The sequence below is a fragment of the Acomys russatus genome, chromosome 22 (assembly GCF_903995435.1).
Source record: "Acomys russatus chromosome 22, mAcoRus1.1, whole genome shotgun sequence".
In the NCBI taxonomy this organism is placed as follows: Eukaryota; Metazoa; Chordata; class Mammalia; order Rodentia; family Muridae; genus Acomys; species Acomys russatus.
Window position 1 is genome coordinate 52582281 of NC_067158.1, and position 25247 is coordinate 52607527.

Consider the following 25247-nt stretch of genomic DNA (forward strand, 5'->3'; position numbering starts at 1 on the left):
TCTTTGTTTGTTTGTTTGTTTTGACCTGCTATTGGACAAGAACAGACAGGTCAGAGCTCTTTAAGGCCAGATCCAAGCATGTGAGGGCAGATTAAGAGTTTCTGTGATGCCAGGTGTGGTGGTGCAAGCAGTTAAGTCCCTGCACTCGGGAGGCAGAGGCAGGTGGATGGCTGAGAGTTTGAGGCCAGCCTGGTCTACAAAGTGAGTCCAGGACAGTCAAGGCTAACATAGAGAGACCCTGTCTTGGAGCGGGGGGGGGGGGGGGGGGAAGAGTTTCTGTGATCTCTGTTAGGGAAGGGAAATTCATTTCTACAGCTGCCCTTTGGAAAGGGCTTATAAGGCAGCAACTGTGGACAAAGGCCAAAACATACATATCGTAATGAAAGTCCTGACTGGGAAAGGCTGAGCTTCTGTACTTCTAATGGCTTGACAGTCCATGGACCACACCTTGAGTAGTGAGGTCACAGGAAAAGGCTCTTGCTTTAATGGGACTTTTAGCTTTGCTCTTTTCTATCCAGAATGTTGGTGGATAACAGGAGGACCATTTGGCTGTAAGGCTGAGCATCCCTCCCTGTCTGTGCCTCTTGGGGATCTTCAGGGACGTCACTGATTAATGAATGAAGGCGCCACAGATCCCAGGGATGAGCCTAAGTTCCTTTTGAATGACTCTGAGCCTTCCTTGAAGTGTTATCACTCTTGATTTTGCCCACGCCTTTATGGCTTATCTCCTTTCACCTGGAAAGCAAAACTCTCTCTGGTTGTTTTGCATGCTCTTAGGGCAATCTCCCTCAAACCGAACCTGCCTCTTTCCTTGCATTGAGAAATAAAACACACTAGGGCTGAGATGTCACGTCTGGGATTAATTTGACAAAAGGACCCACTCCCCTCTTTGGGACACTCATGCTGAGGTGCAGAGTGGTCAGCTCTGTGATGGATAATGCCAAGTCATTGAGCCCTGGAGGTCTAACTCTCCCAATGGGTCCCGAAGCAAAGGAGCAACTCTGTGTTGGCTTGGAGGTGGATTCTTTTGTCCCATCCAGGCCTGGGGTATGTGCAGCCCCACCTTACTGCCTTGGGCCACCAACACCCCCCTAAGCAAGCCTGACGATTGCAGCTCAATTTGAAGACAACTTGTTAAGTGACACCAGAGAACTAACAATTGCTAAAATACCAGGTATTTGGAGACTAACTCTGGTGCCCCAGTTTTGACCACATCCCCTGGATGGGGAGGCCTGGTGGCACTCAGAGGAAGGATAGCAGGCTACCAAGAAGAGACTTGATACCCTATGATCATATACAGGGGGGAGGAAGTTCCCTTCAGTCACAGACATAGGGGAGGGGAGTAGGGGGAAAGCAAGAGGGAGGGAGGAATGGGAGGATACAAGGGATGGGATAACGATTGAGATGTAATATGAATAAATTAATAAAATATTAAAAATTATATTGAATACCATGCACAAAGTGGAAAGAAGAGGCTTCAGGGGCTGGGTTGACCAGTAGGCGGAGGAATTGTGAGCAAGCCCTAGATACATGCGTGCATCAGTACATCGGACACTATTGACCTTTGGACTTTATTTTCTCAACGTGGAAGTTGGGAGCGTCTGGACTGGAAAGTTAGTTTTACCCTTGTAGCAGCCATGATCTGACGGCCTGCCCCACCTGACTGCCTCACCGCCTGGTCTGTAAAGGGACCCTTACCTGCGGCCCTTTGCCTGCCTCCACTTGTGCCTCAGTAGCCGGTTTTACCAAGCCAAGAAAAACACTTCTGGTTACGTAAAAGTATCAGGGGCTGGCCCTTTCGTCACCAGTCATCCCGAGAAGTTAGGGGAAAATGCCGCCGGGGGTAGGAGCAAACTCTGGAAAGCTGGGCCGCCAGTCGTTCCAAATCTGTGTGACATAACATTAAGAGAAAAGGAGAGGGAGAAGCAGGGGAGGGGAGGAGAGAGAGAGAGAGAGAGAGGCCCCCCCACCCCCTACCACAAGGAAAGCAGGGCAGCCTGGCGTTCTCTCCAACTCTAGTTTTTAAATGAAATAAGAGGAGGAAACCGAGAGACTAAGATTTCAGAAGTTGTACGAAAAGGCCGGGACTTTTGGAGAGTCGTACCCCTCCTCAGTCACCAGGGATTGAGCACCCCGGGCGTCCACAGGGGCGACCCCTGCACATCTCAACTTCCCGCGTGAGCAGGTCCGGATGGGCGTGGCCAGGGGCGTGCCCTGCGGGGGGCGTGGCCGGAGGAGGCCCCCCCCCGCATCCCGCCCACTTCCCTTTCTCGCCCCGCTGCCCCGGCCGGCGCGACCTCTCGGGCTGTGACGCGCGGGGAGGGGAGGAGCCCGCCGCCAAGCCGCCGTCTCGGGACGATGCTCGCACCCCGCCGTTCCCCGAGCCCGCCCCCGGCCTTCAGCAGGCCCACGGGCCGGCGCGTGTGAGCGGGATCGGCGGGAGAGGAGCAGCCGCCCGGCCCGCGATGTCACCATTGTTCAGCTGGGTGGCCAAGGTAGGCGGCGGCGGGGAGAGCTACCGCGGGCCGGGGGCCTCCAACTGCCGGGCGCGGCGCGGGGGTGGGGGTGGGTGGTGGGCGGGCAGACGCCTGGCCGTTCAAGCGAGCTCGGAACTACTTTTCATTCATTCCTCCCCACACCCTGCCAGCCAGCTCCCCAGAAGGCTTCGCTCCCGTTGCCCAGCTGGGGAGACTGAGGCACAGCCTGAGTCCCAGGTTGTAGGTCTATACTGTGGGACCGACTTTACCCTCCCAGATCCCGTCTGCTAGGGGTGGCAGGGGTGGATCACCGAGGGTGTTGCCTGGCTTTTTAGCCTTTTTTCTTGGAGCTTCTAGAGGACAGGCTCCGAGGACTACGTGTGTGAAATGTAACTTTCTGTCTACACAAAGTTTTATGACTGCAACACTCCCGGCTTTCAGAACTGAGCCTTAGAAATCCAGGCCCGCGCACGGCTGCTTAAACTAAAAAAGTTGGCAGAATTGCCAGAGTTTCCTTCAGTCTTGCTGGGTTGTATGTGTTTTGACTGATGCGTTGCTCCCGCCCACGAAAGACGCCCAGCTCCTCTTGTGGATAACGTGTGTGTGTGTGTGTGTGTGTGTGTGTGTGTGTGTGTGTGTGTGTGTAAAATAACTTAAACCCGTTAGCTCGCCTCTGATCCTTTATAAATAGTAATTAGGTGGGTGTTATATCTCCAGTTACGATGTGAGGCGTTGTGTGTGTTTCCTAATTACATTTTTCTGAATACCTGTTTGGGAGCAGATGTGGCTTCGCCTGTAATTTAGGTAATAAAATGGAGACAGAAACTAGATAAGGGTTAGTTATGAGATGACACCAAGGAACAATGTTCCACCAGAGTCGCCTCCAGAAGCAGCTGATGGTGCATTGAGAGGGTTGTTTTAAAAAAACAAAAAAACCCCCCAAAAAAACAACGAACTTGTACAAAAAGTATAGTTTTCCATTGGGGGGAAAATGAGATCCACATTTTTGCTTTTAAAGAATCTCAAGGTTTTCTAAGTAATGCTAAACTTAAAAATAATATTAATATAGCTTATGAAGTGATTCAGAGTATGTATATTCTTCAGGTGCAGACTTGAGTTGCTTTGTTGTTGGTGTCTAAAATCATGCTCAAGGGGAAAATTTGATCTTCACAAAGATGTCTTATTACAACATCAGCAAGGAGTAATTGTAAAGATCTGCTATTTCTTTCTTTCTCATTTTTAAAACGGCTGCTGCTTCTGTGTTTTTCAGTTTTATTTACTTCTCTGGAACATACATAAAGTTGCAGTTCACTGTAGGAGTGAGCTGGACCTTTGTTTGCCTTCGGAAGAGTTCAGTCAGCCACATTATGTACTCCGAGTACATAGATTTTGATTCTGAATTATGTTATTCCTGAGCTGGTGTTAAAACCTTAGGCCACCAATAGCCAAAACAAAACAAAACAAAAACCCAATCAGCGTCTCTAGAGCAAATTTCTCTTGAGCTGTCACGTGTTTTTTTTGTTTTGTTTTTTTTGTTTTTTTTTTGAGGAAGGTGCTCACTGTTTACCCTTGGGTGGCCTAGAACCAGCTAGGTGGCCAGGATCCACCAGCACTTAATCTGGTCTCTCACTGCTGGAATTAAAGTTGTATGCTCCGTGCCCGGCAATTCATATATATATATATATATATATATATATATATATATATATATATATATATATATATATATATATATTCATATTCATTCATTCATTCCTGTAGCTGGTGCAATTATTATAAATCGCATCTTGAATTATTTTTTTTCACCCAGTGTTATTTTGCCAGTGGAGAATGTAACTTTTGACAGTTTATTTCATAAACTGGGGTGTGGTGGTACACACCTGTAATCTTAGCATCGAGGCGGAGGGAGGAATAGGAGCTCAGGGTCGTCCTCGGCTATATAGGGAAGTAATGTCAGTCTCGGCTTCAAGAAACTCAGTTTCAACAACAAAAACCAATCAAACTAAAACAAACCCACAAAGCAAGCAAGAAAGCGACTTGGGATCATAGACTGTAAGAGTGGCATTCATTTTACGGGGACCCGTGCAGACCTGCGCTTGGTTTATGGTGAAGACTTCCTATTTTAAAGTAGGGAGTGGTCTCAGAAGACAGAGGCATAGGTACCACATGCAACGGGCATAATCCTAGTGTGCGTTTATATTCAGTTTAATGGTGCCCAGGATCGCTCAGGTGCACACAGGCACGGCCTCACACAACACCTGCCCACCATTCAGCTCGTTTTATTTTCCTTTTGACCTTCGGAACCGAAGCTCTGCACCTGGCTGAGAAGGAAAGGGGAGTGAGTGGTGTTGGTGCAGAGGGACACCTGAGCTGGCATTTTCCTTGTGTGGACGGTGACTTTGTAACCCGGTGAGCGCAGTTTAATCATGAAGGAACAAAACCTAGGTGGGGGGGAGCAGGGGGGAGTTGAAGAGGTTTTCTTGGTGCTGGTTTTTGTTTTAAATGAACACACCGTTGTCCTGCTTTCACTGGGTCCTGAATTAGAGCACAAATGGGCGCGGCTGTGCGTTGAATAAAAGATGGGGCAGGGCTTTAAGTACAGTTTTTTCCTGAATCTTCCTGGGGTACTTGTCTCCCCTCCCCCTTCATAAGTACAAAAGAACTTCTCAAGCTTTTATAGTTTTTAGACTAAACCTGCAGGTGTTTCCTCTCAAGCCCCGCAGCTTTGAGCTTGTCTCTTGATTGACTCTTTGGCTCTGTGTATCTGTTAGTGAAAATTGACCTCAGAAAATCTGCCAGGCAACAAAATCCACTTGGATTTGTACCTGCCGTAAAGCTTGTGAATAGGGCTATTGCTAGTACCACAGACTTTTGAGTATGTGTGTGTATACCAATTTACATATGAAAATGAAAAAATAAGCAGACTTGCTGCATCTTAAATTCAAGGTACTTGCATATGATTTGTGCCATGTATTATTTTCCATGGCTTAGTCGTTTTATTCAGCAAGTATATGTTGGATGCTGTTTGTGTGCCAGGGAATACTCAGGTTCTACAGGTTCATCTTATGCGGGAGGATTGTCCTTTAAAAAGTGTGCACATTGAAGACTTTCTTTCTTTCTTTTTTTTTTTTTTTTTGTTTGAGACAGAATCTCCCTATATAATCCTGAGTGGCCTCTGCCTCCTGAAGTTTTTGTGTGTTTCTGTCAGGGCGAGGGCAGTCTTCCCATAAGCTCAAGGAGGCTGTCCTCCCGCCTCGTCCTCCTGTGTGTTGGGATTAAAGGCATACACCACCATGTTCATCTCATACCTAAGTTTTTTTATTTTTTTATTTTTTTTATTTTTTTGGTTTTTCGAGACAGGGTCTCTCTGTGTAGCCGTGGCTGCCCTGGACTTGCTTTGTAGACCAGGCTGGCCTCGAACTCACAGCGATCCGCCTGCCTCTGCCTCCCGAGTGCTGGGATTAAAGGCGTGCGCCACCACGCCCGGCATACCTAAGTTTTATAAGGTAAATATTTTAAGATGATTTATGAAAGGAATAATTTATTGAATAAGTAGTTGATTGCTAATAATAAAGCCAGGCTTTTCATGTTTTGTCAATAGGTCATGTAACACACAGGTACGGACTGTGCGTCTGCTGAATGCTGGGCTGTTGTGAGGAGCTGGGGGTTCAGCTGTGGAGAGGCAGAGCAGTTCCCTCTTTTTGTGGTCTTTACTTTCTAATCAGGAGAGAGAGAGAAGCAAATAGTCGAGCAAGGTAGTTTCAGCTGGTGGTCAGTGCTAGGAAGAGAAGTAGACCAAGAGGGTGTGGAGCCTTGGTGGCGTGGACCCCGTACCCTCAGCTTGCTCTGGGGCCCAGCTGCAGACCTGGTACAGAGAGGCAGACCCCAGGTCCCTGGCTCTAGGTCAGGGAATGGGAGTTCTGAACCCTGGCCTGGGTTTGGAATTACCTTTAAACCCAGTGGATGGGTGGGGAGGGAGTGGTGGTGTCCACTGATGCATGTTGTGAATGGAAGGAGTGGGGCCCCTTGGGCTGTGCTTGGGCAGCTGCGTCCCTGTTGGGTGATGGTGGTAGCCCTGACGTGACTCGTGAGGAAGGCCGACCGCATCCTTGTCCTCCAGCTTCTGAAAGGATCTGGCCGGCTGGCTGGGCTCAGTCTGCTTTCCTGGAGCAATCTGCTGTTCGGGACTACAAGCGCGTCTTGTTCCTTGATCAGCTGTTTGCAGCCACAGCATTCAGGCAAGTCCTGTCCTGGCTCCCAGCTTATATTGACTCACCTTTGAGGTTCCCTGCAGGCTGCAGCAAGGCCACCTTAGCTGCCAGCGGTCAGCTGGATTTGCCCCTCGGTTTACCAGAACACAGCATAGCCACTGTCCTAGGAGGTGCTCATCAGGCAATACTGCAGTCTTGCTTGATGTCAGTCCTACGTTGGTCTGTCCTTGAGATGTGTCCTTCAAGCACAGACGTTTCTACATTTAATTAGTGGTTGGTTAAGTTTAATAAAGAGTAAAGAACTCCTTAATAGTCAAACCATCCCTTGAACTTGGAAAATGTGCTGCCTCTGCTAAGCATAGCTGGGGTAAGCCACGCTTGAGTACAGCCGCGGGGAGACGTTATCTCTGCCAGTAGTGGTGCAGATTCTCCTGGGCTAATAACGCAAGTGTAGTCTGTTCTTACGAAGAGAGAGTGGAGGGATGCTGAGTGGAAGGCTGTCTCCAGCAGAACACAGCCCGGAGCAGGTCTCAGCATGAGAAACAAGGTTAATCATAGCCTGTTCTTGGCTGAGTTTACTAACTCATCTTTGTCTACGTGTGTCTGTGCCCTAGTAGTCCATTTCTGTCAAAACCTTTCCGTCCTCCGTCCTTTTCCGGAGGCACCTCTGATTAATCATTCATTTGTTGGATGAGTGGAGAGTAACGGAAAGGAAAGGGTGGGGCTGGTTTCGTCAGACTGCTAGAATTGCATGGGGAAAGTCTGGAGTACCGTGTGGGGACCGCCGTCCCATGTAGGCGGCTAGGCTTGGGGTGGCATCTGGACACCCATGAGGTGTGGCCTCCTTCAGAAAAGCTGTCGTTTTATCAAGGGCGGGGCACTGGGGCTCCTGGAGGGACTTTAGTAATCTTCCCTCACTCAGACTTTAAGCTGTTGGTCCACCATGTGAGATGCCTTGTGTTGCAGTTATGTAAGCATCACAGCTCTTCTACAAGTCTGCAAACACTGTGCAAACCAGCACGGGACGCCTCCTACCACTGCATGAAGTGTGTGCAGGTCACCTGGGTGTCCTAGGTGATGTGGCTGTGGTTTCCTGGGTCTGAATGGAACCCTGTGTACTGCATTTCTAGCAAGCTGCTGGGTGATACGGCTGCTCCAGGTCCAGGGGCCACACTGTGAATAACAAGGATCTCATATTTTTGTTTTTTTGTTTTTGTTTTTTAGAACACATGCCATGATTTCACTTGGTTCTCCCAGCCTCAAGAGAAACCTAAAAAAGAAAATTAGTCATCTTGAAATTGGCTGTCTAGGGAATCAAAGTAGAGGAAAATGTTTGTACCTCAATACTCTGGCACCTTTTTAAAAAATTTGAATCTTTTATGTGGTGACTTGATAGTCCTTGGTCTTCACCCTTCTTTGTACTTAACTTTGCATTGGGATATTACCACAGTCTAGAAATTGGAATAGTGGTTTTTAAAAAAATTAGTGTATATGGATGCTCAATCATATATATACCTGTATGGAGGAAGAGGGCATCAGATCACATTATAGATGGTTGTGAGCCACCATGTGGTTGCTGGGAATTGAACTCAGGACCTCTGGAAGAGCAGGTGATGCTCTTTAACTGCTGAGCCATCTCTCCAGCCCTGGAATAGTGTTTGATTAAGATGATATCTTGCCTCCTCCTCTCCCTTACAAAAATAGTGTTTATTTTCCTAGCCACTTTCTCTGTGTAATCTTGGTTGTCTTGGAATTCACTCTATAGACCACGCTGCCTCCAATTCAGAGATCCACCTGCCTCTGCCGCCTGAGTATTGGGAATAAAGGCATGTGCCACCACCACCCAGGAAAAATACAATGTTTAAAGTGGAATTAGAACCAGATGTCACAATGCTAGCCTTTAACCCCAACACTTGGGAAGAAGAAGTAGGCAGATCACTGAGAGGTGGAGGGTAGTTCAGTTTACATAGGGAGTGGAAGGCAGTCAGGGCTGCACAGAGCAAATAGGAAGGAAATGGTATTTGTTTCATAGAAAAATGGAGTGGAAGACACAGAGGATTCCTGCCTAGCCCTGCCTGCACCTTCCTTGCTGTCTGTCCTGTTCCCAGTACCCATGCTGGGCTGGCCCTCTCTGGCATGGACAGAAGGGAGAGAGAGCTCCTTCAGGTGTCAGTGTCCTATAGAACAGTCCAGTTGCCTTCGCAACCCTCTGTGCTGTGTCCGTTCTCCCCTCTGAACCTGTGGTGAGCAGAGAGCTTTTCATTGTATCCTTTTTTCTATAGAGAGCGTCGTGTACTGGAAATCTGAGCGTATATATCCTTTCCATATTGGCTCCTTCTATCTCGTAATAGACCTTTCTACTTCTTTGTTTATTTTTTAATTTTTATCTTATGAATATGTGTGTTTTGTCTGCATCTGTATACCAGGTGAGTGCCTGCAGATGTCAGATGAGGGCATCAGATGCCCTGGAACTCCAGTTATGAACAGTTTTGAGCCACCATGTAGGTGCTGGAAATCGAACCCCAACCCTCCAACACCCAGGCTTAGTACATCATTTTTTACTGCTGAATAATAATCTATTATTTGGCTGTTTTGTAGCTGACCTATTTACCTCTAAAAGAGGACCTTAGTTGTATTTAACTTTTGGTAATAATAATAAAGCTACTGTTACCTGCTTATAGGCTTTTCTGTGGGCATACATTGTCTACTGTTTTGGGTGGAGACCATGGAGCATTTCCAGGTTATATGGCAAGAGTCCATTTACTTTTGTGAGGAAGGTCCAAACTCTCTTCCATTTTGCATATCTATTTGCATCAATAAGGAAATTGCTTATTGATTGTTCTGTGTCCTTGCCTGGGTTTGGTGGTCTAATGTAAATGTAATTCTGTTTTTGTTTTTTGTGACAGTAGAAGAGATATTTTTTGTGGCACACGCATTATATTGGCGACAGTTGACAGCAGGACAGTTGCAGAATGCGGTGGGCCAGGGACAAAGGACCAAAAGGGGCTCTTTGGGTTGTATCAAATAAGGCAGGGTCCTCAGAGCTTGGTGGTGAGGAAGGTCTAGACAGCTTGAGACAAAATGCTGATGCCTGTGTGCTCCCCGACAGCGGAACCAGCCTTCTTCCATTCCATTCTTGGTTTCTTTTCTTTTCTTTTTTTTTTTTGTTTTTTTGTTTGTTTGTTTGTTTGTTTTTGTTTTTTGTTTTTTGTTTTTTTGTTTTTTTTTGTTTGTTTTTGAGACAGGGTTTCTCTGTGTAGCCTTGACTGCTCTGGACTTTGTAGACCAGCCTGGCCTCGAACTCACAGAGATCCGCCTGTCTCTGCCTTCCGAGTGCTGGGATTAAAGGCGTGTGCCACCGTACCCGGCCCATTCTTGGTTTCTAGCATTTGCTTCTGCTCACCATGGTAGACAGGCTGGTTTACGTGACCTCCGCTTTTCCTTTTGCACTTCAGCTGGCACATTCTATTAGCTTCCACTTCTATCACATGGTGCCCGTGTTTCTCCAAGGAAGATGGCGCTAACTAAAGCAGCGAGCTAGATTCTGATAATCCTAATAGGAATGCAGTATTCTACATGGTCTTGTTAGATTTATCTGGGAAAAAACCCACGAGAAGATCATTTCCTAGTGGGGGTGCACTCGGATTCTTTTGTGCAGGTTGTTTTACATCTGTCGTGTGTTATGACAAGAGGTGCGTGAGCTGTTTACGTCACCCACAATTGCCCAAGTTCATTTTGCTCACCCCGTATTCTCATCCTAAGAAGAACATCTCATCTGTTTGTTCTTTATTTTCTTTCGTTAATAAAATCTATTTTTGACTAACATCAGAATATGCTTAGGAAACTCAGGAGACCATTTGCAAACGCAGACTGTTTAGAAACCTGGTTGGATGGGTGGTTGAGGTGAGTGGATGCTGCACATGTGCAGCGTTAGGCGCTGTGGGTACAGAGAGGAGGTGCCACTCCCATCCTTTGAGCAACTTGCAGTTTAGTTGGCCGATGAGAAGAATTAATCTCTGAAGGAAGATTAATTGTAATGTGAATATAGCTGTGTGTAAACGGCTCTGTCAGGGCTTTGGGGAGACTAGAAGACGAGCTCTGAGTGAAATCTTCAGGAAAGGGTAAGTGGAGGTTATGGCTGGGTAGGTCATGGGAAAAAAGCATGGCTAGGGACCACTAGTCAAGGTTTCCTAACATGCCTGACTTATCCAGGATCGTTTTCTAACTCCACTTGCCTTGTGAATGTATGTGTCTATCTATCTATCTGTGTGTGGGGATGTGCACGTGAGTGCACATATCACATCCTGTGGAGCTGGAGTTACAGGTGCCTTTGAGCCACCTGACATGGGTGCTGGGGTCTGAACTCAGTTCCTCTGCAAGAGTTGCAAGTGCTCATCATTGGTGAGCCATCTCCCTAGCCCAGTGGTTCTCAACCTAACTAATGCTGGGACCCTTTAATACAGTTAGGTGTTGTGGTGACCCCCAACCATAAAATTATTTTGTTGCTGCTTTATAAGTAGTTTTGCTGTTGTTATGAGTTATAATGTAAATATCTGTGTTTTCTTGATGTTTTTAGGGGACCCCATGAAAGGTTTGTTTAATCCCCTGATATCTCTACCCACAGTCTGAGAACAGCTACGCGTTCAACCCCTTGCCGTGTTTTTGACAGGTCTTTTTTCTTTTTCTCTATCCCTCTAATTTTTTATTAGTTCTTTCAAGAATTTATTACAATGTACTTTGATCTTTACCAACCCCTCACCAAACTGCTCCCAGATCTACCCCCCCCCCTTTCCTACCCACTCACATTTCTGTGCTCTTTTCTTTTTAAATCATCAGGTCCTGTTTGTGTTGCCTATAATTTTCCCCTTTCCTCTTCCCAACTCATCCCATATGTTTTCCTCCTCGCACCACTTCCCTCTCAAATCCCTGGCCTCCTCTTTTTAAATATATATAATATATGTTAATATAAATATATGCATAAACACATAGTACGACCTGCTGAATGCATTTCAGTATTACATGTGTATGATTTCAAGGCTAACCACTTGGTGCTGAGTAATCAATTGGGGGCTTCTCCATGGTGGAAGACTACTATTACTCCCACTCTCGGAATCCTTATTTTTTGTTTTTTTTCGAGATAGGGTTTCTCTGTGTAACTGCCTTACTGTCCTGGACTCTCTCTGTAGACCAGGCTGGCCTCGAACTCACAGAGATCCACCTGCCTCTGCCTCCCAGTGCTGGGATTAAAAGCATGCTCCACCACCACCCGGCATCACTCTGAGCATCCTTTAGTTGCGTGTTGTTATTTGTCTAGGGATGGTACCCCCGTGAGATTTCATCCTTTACATGTCTTTTGGTGTTCTTGTTCAGGTCTTGTTTAGACAAATGTATTGTAGAGATATCACGAGTGACCTTCACTTCTAGGAGACATGACGTCACAGCAAAGGTACTGGTCCTTTGGCTCGTACAATCTTTGCACCCCCTTGCACATTCTTGTGTTTCCTAGGTGTCACAGCTGGGTAAGTTGCTTTCCACCCTTGGTAGTGTGGATAGCACCTCTGACTCCAGTCTTTTTCTAATCTCAGGGAAGGCCTATTATTTTAGCCAACTTATTGGGACTTGAATAGAGTCAGAACTGAAGGGGCCTTTTTCTTCTATCCCAGCACATCCTGTTAACGCTTGTGGCTCAGGTGTGGCCATTCCAGTGGAACTTAGCCTGTTTTTCAGAGTAAGTGGAGTAGAGCCTTGAATGTGATTCCGTTTGTTCTTTTCTACATAAGGAAACCAGCACCCAGAGTGATGGAGTCAGTTTTGGTCACTAAGTTCACATAGCCAGTTTGTGGCTGAACTTAACCCCAAATCTCTTGTCTCTGGGTTTTGTATCCACTAATATTGCCTTGCTGATTTGCTTGCATTCTCCTCAAGCTATTCTAAGGAGTCAAAGCTCTGCATGTCTTTGAAGCAATGTATTGTATTTCCTCATACTTTACTTAATCACTTGAGAGCATACATCTGAATTTCAGATCAAGATGGCCATGGAAAATGGATGAGGTAGGTAGGAATTGTGAGTAGTGGTTTGGGTGAGTGGAGAGAGATCCTTTAACTTACGACGGCTGTCTGTCATAAACACGAGGCCCCTGTGGTCCAGGAGAGCATCGTGTGCAGGGAGCAAGTATGGCCTGAATCTTTGCAGAGCAAGAGCTATTGGAGTTCAGTGTGGCAGAGAAAGTAGTTCCCTGGCTCTGGGCTGTAGTGACACACTGGTCCACTTAGTTCTCTGGCTTCTGGGAAGACTCATAGGCAAGGAGCTGCATGTGGAATGTATTTCCTTCCCTCCAATGGGGTGGCAGGGTTTGTTTGGAAAAGCATTACCTACATTGGACATTTAAGGGGCAGGAAACTTGGGTTAGTGCTAAAACACCAAGGAGAGGAAGAATGGTTGCATTTCTGAACACTTTATGTGTACCAGCATTATTTTGGGAGAAGTCAAGACCATAACTTACCTGATTCTTGGAGTAATTGTGACACTAATGCTATCATGTGAAGAGCAGTGAGATAGCACCAAGAGGCCAGTTCTGAGGTGATTGGTGACTGGATCCCACCCCATTCCCCTTTCTTTTCCTTTTACTTCCTCTTCTCCTTCCTTTGCCCTTTCCTCTCCTCATCCTCATCCCATGTGTCTCTCTGTTGCCCAGGTTGGCCTGGAACTCACGGTCTCTCACCTAGACCTTCAGCGCTGGGATTACAGGTTTGCACCAGCACACGTGGCTTGCTAAGCTTTCTTTAGCTCAAATTTACAGACATGGCTGATATAGCCACGTCTTTTCAGTCAGTCTCTTCAGCTTGGGTGTGTTTGACTTCCCTAGGCCCCAGTTCCTGATCTACGAGCATTTGGAATCTGCTTTTGTGATTGCAACTCGGGCAAGAGTCATAAACGTCATCCATCTCCAATAAGAGGGACCAGGCCTTGGAGTCAGTTCTGTCTCACTGTTTCTAAATGTCAGTAAAATGGGGCTAAATAGCTCTCCTTCAGTCTACTTAGCATTTAGCTGCTCAGTATGGAACAATTCTGGGCCAGATTAAGCACATAAGTGTGATTCTTCAACACTGCCTCGTTGCGTTTGTGGGTAGAGAAACTGCAGCTGCCTAGTTCTGTTCCTTTTCATTTATGGCTCAGGGGGTAGGAACACTTGGTGATCTAGTGCGAAGACATGAGTTCAAATCCCTAACAGGTATGTAAAATCCAGGTATACCATGTGCACACCTGTGACCCCAGCACTGTGTGGGGTAGAGTTAGGAGGCTCTCTGCGAGTGTAGCTCTGGGTTGAGTGAGAGACCCCATGTCAAAAGCATAAGGCAGAGAAATAATGTAGCAAAGCACTTCCTCTAATACCCTCGTCTGGCTTCTGCGTGTGTGCACCATGTGTACTCCCACATGCACACTTGCACACACCCACTCACTCATACACACACACCTGCCGGGACTGGTGTTGTCTATTTGCGCTCAGGCTTAGGCCCTGACTTGTTTCTGTTGTTTTGTCATGTGGTGCTCTTGCTCCATAGGACGGAACAAGAACATGATGCTCCCGTCAGGCATCAAGTCATTTAGATCAGATAAGAGGAAAATGGGGCAGAGAAATTACACTGGTCTCTGCCACCTGGAGCCTGAATGTCTTTGTCCAAGGTCACAGCTCTGCGCTTTCCCCTTTTTCCTGAGCCCAGGCAGAGCGCTCCATCGTTTCTGGCCTTTTTCCTCTCTCAGGATGCCGTTAAGAATTTCTTAATGCCAAGATTTTAAACTAGAAAAAGTTGGCCAACCAAAGGCGTAGACTCTCCAGTTTTGGAAAACTTTAAAAATAGGAAGTTTATTTGTTCAGTGAAGTTCACAGTTGCAGGCCCACTAAAGGCAGAGAATTAGCCAAGAATGGTATTTTTGCGGAAGTTCTTTTTACTGGGTGGACCCAAAGGAAACCAGTCATTAGGTGAAAATAACCTCAGATCTTTGAGACAATATTTGCTTACGGTCATTTGTGACTGTTTCTATTGTCAGTTAAAAAAAAACATACAATGTAAGCTTCTAAATATAAAACACGAGAACTTATAAAAATTGACTTCAGAAACAAAAACTCACTTATGAGTAATAAGTTACTGGTTCCTTGTATTTCAATTGACAAATTATATGGTAAGCATGAAATCCTACTAATATATGTACTTTAGTCAAGGCCTTCTTATTCCAGAAATAGCCATGTTCCCAAGTTTCCAAGTGAGTGGAAGGATTTCTAAAATATTTTCATTTCTCGAAATCCATGACTAATGCCTAGGAATTTGCATCAGCCCGGCGTCTTGGTCTGTTCCGCTTGACTTCGGTGTGCGTGAGGAACATTGCACGCAGGCAGCTCTCTAGTGTGTGAGTCTGCTGAGGCTGTGCTGTGTGGGTGGCTGTCCTCCTTGTGTGGGTGGCTGTCCTCCTTGTGTGGGTGGCTGTCCTCCCAGGACAGGCTTTGTGTTCTAGACCAGGAGTGCCCGCAGCTCCACTCCGGTGCTCTGCAGTCACCTCCCATTCAGTGGAGCCCTGTAGTGACTCTAGACGTTTGCTAAAAGTCCTGCCTGCTCCAGGTCTGTTGTGCAATTTGATACATTATTATGCAAATCCAACATGCTGTACAGAGTGAGACGTGACCTCTAAGAGAAGTCAGGTGTGTGCAAAGGAATGGAGGCTCTACAGAGTTCCAGGACAGCCGAGGCTCCACAGAGAAACTGTCTCAAAAAACAAAACAAAACAAACAAAAAAATTGCTTGTAGATGGCTGTCTATTTTTAAATAGTGTTGTCTTTTTTAAAAAAAATTTATTTATTTATGTTCATGCATGTACGCCTGCATGCCAGAAGAGGACATTAGATACATTATAGATGGTTGTGAGCCACCATGTAGTTGTTGGGAATTGAACCTGGGTCCTCTGGAAGAGTAGCTAGTGCTCTTAACCGCTGAGCCATCTCTCCAGCCCTAGTGTTGTCTTTTAAAAAGTGGTTTCCAGAGGGCTGGGAGATAGTTTAGTCAGTAGAGGGCTAACTGTGTTAAGCATGAGGACATGAGTTCTGATCCTCAGCACCCATGAAGATGGGGTCTCATTGTCAGTGACACGAGCCTGTGATCCCAGCACTGGGGTGGGGTGGTGGCTCGAGACAAGAGGATCTCCGCGGCTCGTTGGCTATCCTGTCCAGTTCGTCTCGGGTTATTGGGTTCCAAGTTCAGTTGGAGACCCTGTCTCAAAAATAAGGTGGAGGACTGGCGTGATGGCTCAGCAGACAGGCGCACTCCCAGCTCTTCCAGAGGACTGGGGTTTGTTCCCAGCATCCACAGGGTGTCTAACAAATGTCTCTAACTTCGCTTCTAGGGGATCTGAAGTTGTCTTCAGACCTCTGAGGTCACTGCACACTTGTGGTGCACCAACATACATGCAGGCAAAACACCCATCACACAAAACAAAAATAACTGAATTTTAAAAGGTGGAGAGCAATAGAGGAAAACGCCCAGCCGTGATCTCTGGTTTCCTCAAGCCTGTGCACATATGTGCACGCACACCTTCACATACACGTGAGCAAACACACACGTGCCCCACACATATACTGTTGTTTTCTGTCCGGGAGCCATAGATACGCTTTGTGTGTGAGTATTTAGAAAGGGCCGCGGTGTCCCGGAGGACCTGCCTGCTGGTTTAGGTGTGAGTTTTCACATTGCACTAAGGGCTGCAAGCTTTATCTGTATTGAGTAGACCGGCAGCTGAGTGGAGGAAAGAGTGAGTCTGCCTCAAGCCTTTCATGCAGATCCAGGGTGGATGCCAAAGGTCTTCGCTATCTGGGAGCACCTGCTGCTAAGGATACAGTGAAAAACTGGTAAGATTCAGGTCCCAGAGATGTCCCCCACAACATATTTCTAGACATACGGGCATATGTTGTTGTTGGCATATGTTGCAGTAATAGTAGTAGTTGTTATTATTATTAACTTAGAGTTTTAGCCAGTTAAAAAGTCTGGTTCCAAAGAGTACTTCATCCCAGCGCAAAGCAGGCCCTGTGATCTGGGAAAACAGCTCTGACTGGGGAGGCCTGACTCTCTCTGCCTGAGCTCTGTAACTTGGTGCCCATCACTCTAGCCTTTTGCTACATCTCCGCCCGCCTGTCCCTCCATCTTTAAGATGAGCAGGGTAGGTGAGTGCGTGCCGGGTCCCATCCAGGAGTTATGGAAGAAGCTGCATGAGTGAAGACATGGAGGGAGCCTCAGGATGCCTGGGATTGAGAGAGGGCTGTGTGCAGGGGAGCTGCGCACACACACACACACACACACACACTCACACACTCACACTCACACACTTACACACATTCACACTCACACACACGGGCAGCTGGGGCCCTAGCTTAGAGGAGGACACACACACACACACACACACACACACACACTCACTCACACACACTCACACACACTCACTCACACACACTCACACACACACACACACACACACACACACACGGGGCATCTGGGTCCCTAGCTTGGAGGAGGGGACACACACACACACACACACACACACATACACACACACACACGGGTTGGAGAGAAGGGTCCGTGAACAGAAATCTGACTCATGAGAACCGTGCTTCCGGACACTTTGTGGCGAGCACAGTGAATGGACTCTGGGTGAGGCCAGAGGTGGAGGAGGCCTGGGTGGGTCAGGGCCTTGCTGGGCTCTGGATGGACTACTCGCACGCTTTACCAGCACTTGAGATGGGGCTCACGCTGAGGACTGAATGGATAGTGTGCACCCTCATGGCTGAAGGTTGAGAGAAGGAGAAATGAGTAGAAGCCACATGTTGCCCTGGTCCCCTAGAGAGCACGGGTGACCCGGGGAGTGACGAAGGAGACCTGCTTCCCGGCAGAGAGAGTGTTGGGATATTGAAGGCCAAGGTGCCTGAGACACAGGTGATTCCTTAAAGAGCTGATTGGGCATTTGAGTCCAGTTTAGAACACAGTTCAGAGAGAGAGTTGTAAATGAGCCCGTCCTCTGCTGAGAGCTGGGAAGGTGGCAAGCTATAGAGGAACACAGCCACCCCCAAATCCTCTGGCCCAGCTGAAGCAGCCCGAAGCCCTCTGCTGGGTTTGGAGAATAGATGCTAAAGCTCCTCAGGGGATACGAACTGCATCTAAAGGGGGCAGTTAGGCATACACTGCTCAAGCCCTGCCTCCATGGGCTTATTCTGATGTTATTTTCCCTCTTGTCCTTGTAAACCAAGGCAGAGTGTCACTTTGGATAGTGTCCTTAGGATTCAGAAACTTTAGTTCCCTCTTGATAGATGGAATTTTATTGGGGGGAGGGCAGGGTGGATCAGAAGTCTCGAAGCTTCTGGCTGCGCTGTAGTGCTCCCTGGCATGGGAGAGCCAGCCAGCCTGGGCTGGTTCCCAGCAGCAGCTCTTGGCGGCTGCAGTCTCCTTATCTCTTGTCAGGCTTGGTTTCTGCGTTGGTTCTCGAGGAATGTTCCTGATAGTGAGTATCTGATCCTGTGAAGAAGTCAGCGTCCCTCAGTGAGGGGAGAGAACTGAGTTCCACATGCCCTGTGCTCAGCAGGCCCTTGAAGGTGGAGGCTGTAAGAAGGTTCTCGGTGCCCGCCACCCCAACCCGACTCCTTAAAAAAAAAAAAAAAAAAAAAAAAAAAAAAGACACAGAAACGACATATATTTATTGGGTACCGGGTGACATTTGGATCACAGATCAGCATGTCACTCACTATCTCTGGGTCCTTGGCTCCTTCCCCGTTCTCTACTCAGAGCTTTGCAGACCTTACAGCACGTTTGTTGCTGCATTTGACATCTTCTAAAACCAGAACCCGTGCAGCAAGAGGGGCTGTGGGGTCATGACCCCTCTCTTGATGCGAGGTTGACATTTCTCCTAATGCCCCAGGATTTTTGTTCCTTCATTCTCTGGATGTCCAGGTCATTCTGTGGGCTTAGTCCAGACATCCAGCCAACTCAGGTCCCTAAGTCTCATTCACGTGAATCTTTGGCAAGCTGAGCCTGCCATGGGTACTTAACCAGCTGAGAGAGGCTTTTGTCTTCTATTGGTTGGTTTTTGTATTTGCAACTTATTTATAATTTAAAATGTGCTCCTGATGCTGAAGGATTTTACTTTTTTACTTTGTATTTGTTAGCTTGTTCACTTTCTAGAAGTCCTTCCTTGACTACAGTAGACAGTAACTTTGACAAGACTGGTGACGGTGCTCCAAAATGGGCTGGTTTCAAACTCACACAGATGGATCCCCCTGCATCTGCCTTCCAAGTGCTAGAGTTAAAGAAGGCTGTGCTACCACACAGACCCCCAAAGTGTGCTTCAAAAACGTTTAAACCCTTTAAAGATTGTAGCACTAACGTGTAAAGTATAGGGGAACACACCATCCGCATATGAAAATAACAAACTACTGTGTTAATGCTGCCCAGAGCTTGCCACATGTAGCCGCACTCAGCTCTGTTTAGCGGTATGTCTGGTTTGGGCCGGGGAGATGCCTCAGCAGGTCAAGGTGCACGTTGCACAGGCTGGAGATGAATTTGATCCCTAGAGCCCACATGGAAGTGGGAGGAGAGAGCCCATTACAGAGAACTGGTGCCTGACCTCTGCGTGCCACTGTGGCGTGTGGATGCCCCTTTACGTATCATGTATGCACAGCAGCAAAAAAATATCTTAGGATAAAAATATGTGGAAGAAACAATAGCTTTTCATACACATTTGTTATTACTAGTTATTTTGAAAAAGATAGGTCAGTTTGGGAGTGGGTAGGGGTGGTACATGGCAGGGGTTGGAGGGAAGAAAAGGAGAAATGACATAGTTAGGTTTTAAATTAAAAATAAAACTTATCTTGAAAACAATTCCATTGTTTTGGCCATTGTAGCACAGTGGTCTAAGGAGCTAGTTTGTACAAGCCAGCATCCTGCTCTCACCCGTGGCACAGTATCCACTTTTTCTTTTTATTGTTCAGTAATACATCACCCTAAAAAAAGGACTCATGAATATTAAGTCATGACTTGTGATCAGATTTCCAGTTTTTGTTTTCTTTTCTTTTTCTTTTTTTTTTTTTTCCTTTGCCCTCTGTGTCTCCGGGCACTCTCCTGTGCAGTTACCAGTTCTCGCTTGTTTTAATCTGAACCGGCTCTGTGACTCATCCCTGCTGCCCAGTCTTTACCGCCACTGCCTGGTCGAGGCTGCCATCTCTCTTGGTTGCCGGTTTCTTCCTCCACTAGCTATTTCCCCAGCCTCGGTGTGAAGAATAACGCCGTGCCAGAAGTGTGGCCTTTCTTTAAGAGGGTGTGGGAAGAGCTGTTGGGCACATTGCCCCAAACTATAAGGAAAGTTAGGAATCCAAGCCTATTGTTTTGTTTCCATTTTAACCTACATGGGTTATCTGTAACACTCTGGGGCATTTTCACGTAAATATATGAGTTGAAGTGAAGCAGTGTTATAGTTTCTGCTTTACTCTTGTGAGGTAGAAAAGCTAAAAGCTGCCATTCATTTGCCATTGATGTTAAAGTCTGTGGAAATAAATCAGACCTGATATGATCTCCAGGGCAACATCTGGCGTGAGAGAGTCTTGCAGTGTTCGGTGCTGGGAGTTGATGGAAAAGCATCTAGAATGAGAAAGAGCCTTGTGCCTTCATGACTGTCAGATGTGACACACAACCCAAGCAGTTTACTTGTGACATAAGCGTGCAAGGGCTCCAGCTGTCCAGGAGGACACGAAGTTGATGGTTGAAAATACTCAGAATCCTGTCAATTTCTGTTTTGGATTACGTTATAGGCAAGGACTAACTGGACAATAAATTTCATCAGACTTTAATTGTGTACTCAACATTTGGAAAGAGCTGTTTGCATTGTTTGCATTGTTGAATTTATGTCATACAGAAACCAGTTCGGTTACTATAGCTAATAGACACTTGGGTTTTGTTCAGAATTTACTTTCTTTTTTTTCAGAATTTACTTTATTAATGGAATTATATTTTGTCATTTTAAATGAGAGACTGGCTATAGTTTCCCATTTCAACTGGCTTTGGGATGGTAGAGATGGCTTTTGTGTGCATGTGTACACACACACACACACGCACACACACGGGCAGCTGGGGCCCTAGCTTAGAGGAGGACACATACACACACACACACACACACACACACACACACACACACACACACACACACACACACACACACACACACACACGCCCTAAAAGAGATAATGGTGGGTTGTGGCAGTGGGAGATGCTCCTCAGCACTGTCGACCGTATAGCCTGAGTTCTCTAAATGGGTGCAGAAAAGAATTTCAGAATGTCAGTACAAAGCTAAGTTGGGTTGACTAAGTAAAGGGCTGTGTTCAGTAAAGCAATCAGGGGAGTTTATTAAGTAGAAAGATGGTGTTTAGGAAATCAAGAGAGTCAAGTCTTTGGGTTTTTTGGATAGCCCATTTATGGACAAACTTTAAATGGAGTCAGGGAATTCTTGTTGAGCATAGTTGGTGGGATAATGGGAATTCCAGGAATAGAAGGCTCTTTGGTCTCTCAGTGCAGTTTTCCCAGATGTCTTAAGTCAGATGCATTATGGGAGCAGGTAGTTTTGTAAAGCTAAGGACATGGAGATGCCATTATAATAAAGCAAAGGACCCTGGTGATTTCAGTCAGCCATGTTGGGCCTAACCAGTTTTGAGCTGTGTTGCTGTAAGGTGAGTTGTACCAACCTCTAGCCACCTTCGCCCCTTGCCCCGCAGCCCACAGGCCTGTCCAGCCTACGTCCTCTCTTGGACTTCTTCAGTTCAGTGGTCCTTGACCTGGGCTCGGGATAAGAGGTTGGGTACATACAGTGGGATGGGAGAAAACATTATATTACACCTCTGCTTTTCATCAACTTCCAGCTGGAGAGTGATGTAACTTATGCCTCTGATTGCTAATGAACACAGCAAGACCGGTATCATTAGCAGTTCTGGTAATGTTAATATCAATAAAATCACAGCACTAGCCTCTACTCTTAACATTTAAATTTTTTTTGGTATGGTGTGTGTGTAGGCCAGAGGTCAACGTCAGATCTCTTCTATTTCTCTCCACTTTGTGTTTTTGAGACAGAGTCTCTCACCAAGCCCGGAGCGTATCAATCGCCTAGACTCGCTTGCCAGGGAATTCCAGAAATCCTCCTGTCTACATGTGTATTCCCACCTCCACCTAGCACTGGGTTAAAGTTCACTGCCAGGTCCAATTTCACAAGGACACCGGGGATTGAGACTCAGCCCTCATGCTCGTGTGGCAGGTGTGCCCCAGCCCTACCGTTGATGCCTCTGGTGTTCGGGGCTTCCCCCGACCCCTACCCCACACCAACATCAAGTTCTGCAACTTCTCAGGCCTCAGCTCAGTTCAGTTCTGATGACAGTTATTCCATAGTTTAAGCAGAGGCAAGGGCTCTGTACCCACCACAGGACTCAGTCCTACAGTGCTGTACCCACCGCAGGGCTCAGTCCTACAGTGCTGTACCCACCGCAGGGCTCAGTCCCACAGCGCTGTACCCACCGCAGGGCTCAGTCCCACAGCATAGGTACAGGCAAGCAGCTCTTTGTGAGTTCAAGGCCAGCCTGTTCTACAGAGCAAGTTCCAAGACATCCAGGGCTACACAGAAACAAAAATGCTTGTCTCAAAGAAAAAACCCATTATTATTATTCTTTTAAAAGGAGGGTGGATTATTGCAAAATGACAATACTTGTGTTTGGTTCTTGAGATTGGCCCTTTAGGCCATGCAGGTCAGTCCAGGGCCTTAGTCTTGGCCTCTTTGAGAGGAGGGAGAGGGAGAGGACTGGGCAAAGGCAGGCTTGTACTTTTCCTCTCCTTGCTCTCTTCAGCAGCAACAGGCCTGAGTGTTACCAGCCTTAAAGTGATGGTCCTCTCAAGAGCATCAGTGTAGAGATGCCTCTGGGTATAGACTCAGCCCTAAGGCCAGGGGCTGGGGAGGGAGAAGGGTGCACAAGGGGGATGTGTTCCACAGGCTAACACATGCTCTGGGAATTTCACTCTGTAAATGCGATAGTGAAGGAAGAATGCAAGATGGATGCCTGGGTTCTGCTGAGCTAGCTCATTGCTTCTCGGGCTTCAGCTACTTAGAATGAGATGAGAGGCTCCAGCTGGACAGCTGGACAGCGCGGTTGTGGCTGCTTATGAATCTGGGACATTGCTTATCCTACTGAGAGTGAAAACTACAATTTGATCCAGTTTCTGTGCGTTAGGCAAAGTGTGCTCAGCAGTGTGTTCCTCTCAGTGTGTGAATGGGGTTCCCGTCCTGTGTTTAAGTTGCTGAGGCTTAGAGCTAGAAGTGCAGCCTCCTTGGGGACGACTCTGTTTCTTGTTGCCTGTCACCTGGGTCCTGTGGAATATCCTTCTTTTCTTCTGGTTCCCTAAGGAAGAAAGGCCTTATCTTTTATATAAGAAATGAAGTCTAGCCTTTGGATGTCTGGCCAAAAACCCAGAAAATCTCTCTGCTGTGTTCTTAGCCCTGTGGATTCTGCTTACAGGTAAGGAAAGGGTGTTTGTGAAATCCCAGAGCAAGAGTGCACAGGAGCTCGTGACATTATCCTTTGGCCTGCCTCTGTCATCACAGCAGATGCTGCTGAACTCAGACATGGACCTCATGCGAGGAGAGGAAACAGGCATTTCTGAGGGGCACATTTTGGGCCAGATGTGAGACAGTGTTAGAAGCTTTGCAAATGACGGTGTCTTCCTGTTGGGTTTTGTCACTGGTGCTCTGTGCAGTTGTTTTTCCAACAGCAGGCTGGGCACGGGGAGCCCAGGCAGACAGTGCACACAGTGGTTCATTTGGGGAGCCCGGGCAGACAGTGCACACAGGGGTTCAGTTGAGGAGCCCAGGCAGACAGTGCACACAGTGGTTCAGTTGGGGAGCCCAGGTAGATAGTGTACACAGTGGTTCAGTTGAGGAGCCCAGGCAGACAGTGCACACAGGGGCTCAGTTGGGGAGCCCAGGTAGATAGTGTACACAGTGGTTCATTTGGGGAGCCCAGAGAGACAGTTCACACAGTGGTTCACTTGGGTTGTTTCTGAACATTGTTTTCAGAATATGGCCTACATTTTTATTAAGTCCTTTCTTGCATGGGAAATAAAAATGGAGTTAAATTGAAGTCCCTGGGCACTTTGGTGGCTAGTTTTATCTTAAGAAGGGTCAAGTGTGGGAAACACTGACGTCTTCCAATGTGTGCTTCAGTTTCCTTAAAACAGCTGAGCCTCCTTTCTTCTCCCTCTGTCTGCACTGAGCACTTCCCTCTTGTAGCCCATGGTGTCCCCTTTGGTCAGTGCCTCCCCTGCGCTCAGTTATTCCCTCTGTGTAGTCAGACTTGGTAGTTCTGTCTTTGACAGTTTGCTTGTCTTTGTGGCGTGTGGCTGGGACCCACCATGCAATGTGGTTGGACACGCCCGCCCCCATATGATGTGGCTGGGACCCACCATGCAATGTGGTTGGACACGGCCCCCCCATGTGGTGTGGCTGGGACCCACCATGCAATGTGATTGGACATGCCCCCCCCCCCATGTGGTGTGGCGGGGACCCATCCTGCAGTATGGCTGCTTTTGCCCCATTTTTCTTTGCTGAAGTCTCAAATAATAAATTGGGTGGCATAGTGGGTATTGCATCTGACGAGGGCAGGCGATAAAGACATGGACCCCAGCTGCTACTAGGAAATGGCACGCGGCATGGCTCTCCTCTAAAAATGCAGATGCTAGGGCCCTGCCTCCCAACAGACTCTCAACAGGAGCCATAGGGTTTAGGCACCCACGCCCTGGTGCACAGCACCTTTGGGCTGAGATTTGATGTGGAAGGGATTGGACCGAGGACCTGTGCTTTGTTCGGATTATATTCCAGAAGCTGAAGAGTTCTTACAACATTGGTGGCTGCCAACCAGTGTTCCTACTTTTAAGATTGTTTTAGAAACTGTAAGAAGTGGCTTATTAACTTTGTATGCCATAGTGTGTGTGTGTCTTGCATATGATACATGTATAGTTTGTTGGTGTCAGCTATCTCCCTCGTATAGTTGTTGGTGTCAGCTATCTTCCTCTATTGACTCTCCTCCTTGTTTTCTGAGACAAGGTCTCTTCACTGTGAACCTGGAGCTTATTATTTGGACCAGGCTGGACAGCCAGTCAGGCACCTGCTGCCACGCCTGGCTTCTTACCCGGGTGTTTGGGATCTGAACTCAGGTATTCATGGCTTTACAGGAAGCACTTTACCCACCAAGCTGTCTCCTCTGGCCCATACTTTCTTAGCTTTTCTGAGCTACCTCTAGCCATAGTTTTTTAACCTTATAAATGGCATCTTTCACTTTTCTTAACTTTCCCATCCTGTTAGGTGGGTCCTACAGCCATTAAAGTGTTTTTTATGGCTCACCTTTTTTTTTTTTTTAATATGTTTGCGAGAAGATGTTAGCTTTGTAGACAGTTGCAGTGAACTTTTCATATAGGGTTGGGTTTTTGTTTTTTTGTTTTTTTGGTTATT

The 25247-nt window shown here is 47.1% G+C and overlaps 1 protein-coding gene across 3 annotated transcripts in view; it reads left to right on the forward strand.

Annotated features, from left to right (window-relative positions):
• The window catches only part of Tbc1d1 (TBC1 domain family member 1), a 195835-nt gene that overhangs the window by 77965 nt on the left and 92623 nt on the right, over positions 1-25247 (forward strand). Inside the window, exon 1 of one of the 3 annotated variants that reach the window (XM_051165266.1) lies at positions 2329-2495. The exons of the other annotated variants lie outside the window; for them this stretch is intronic. Within the exon in view, the coding sequence (XP_051021223.1) occupies positions 2466-2495 (30 nt within the window). The 5' untranslated portion in view covers positions 2329-2465. Of the gene's footprint in view, positions 1-2328; positions 2496-25247 lie in introns of those variants that run through there. 3 annotated transcript variants of the gene reach the window in all.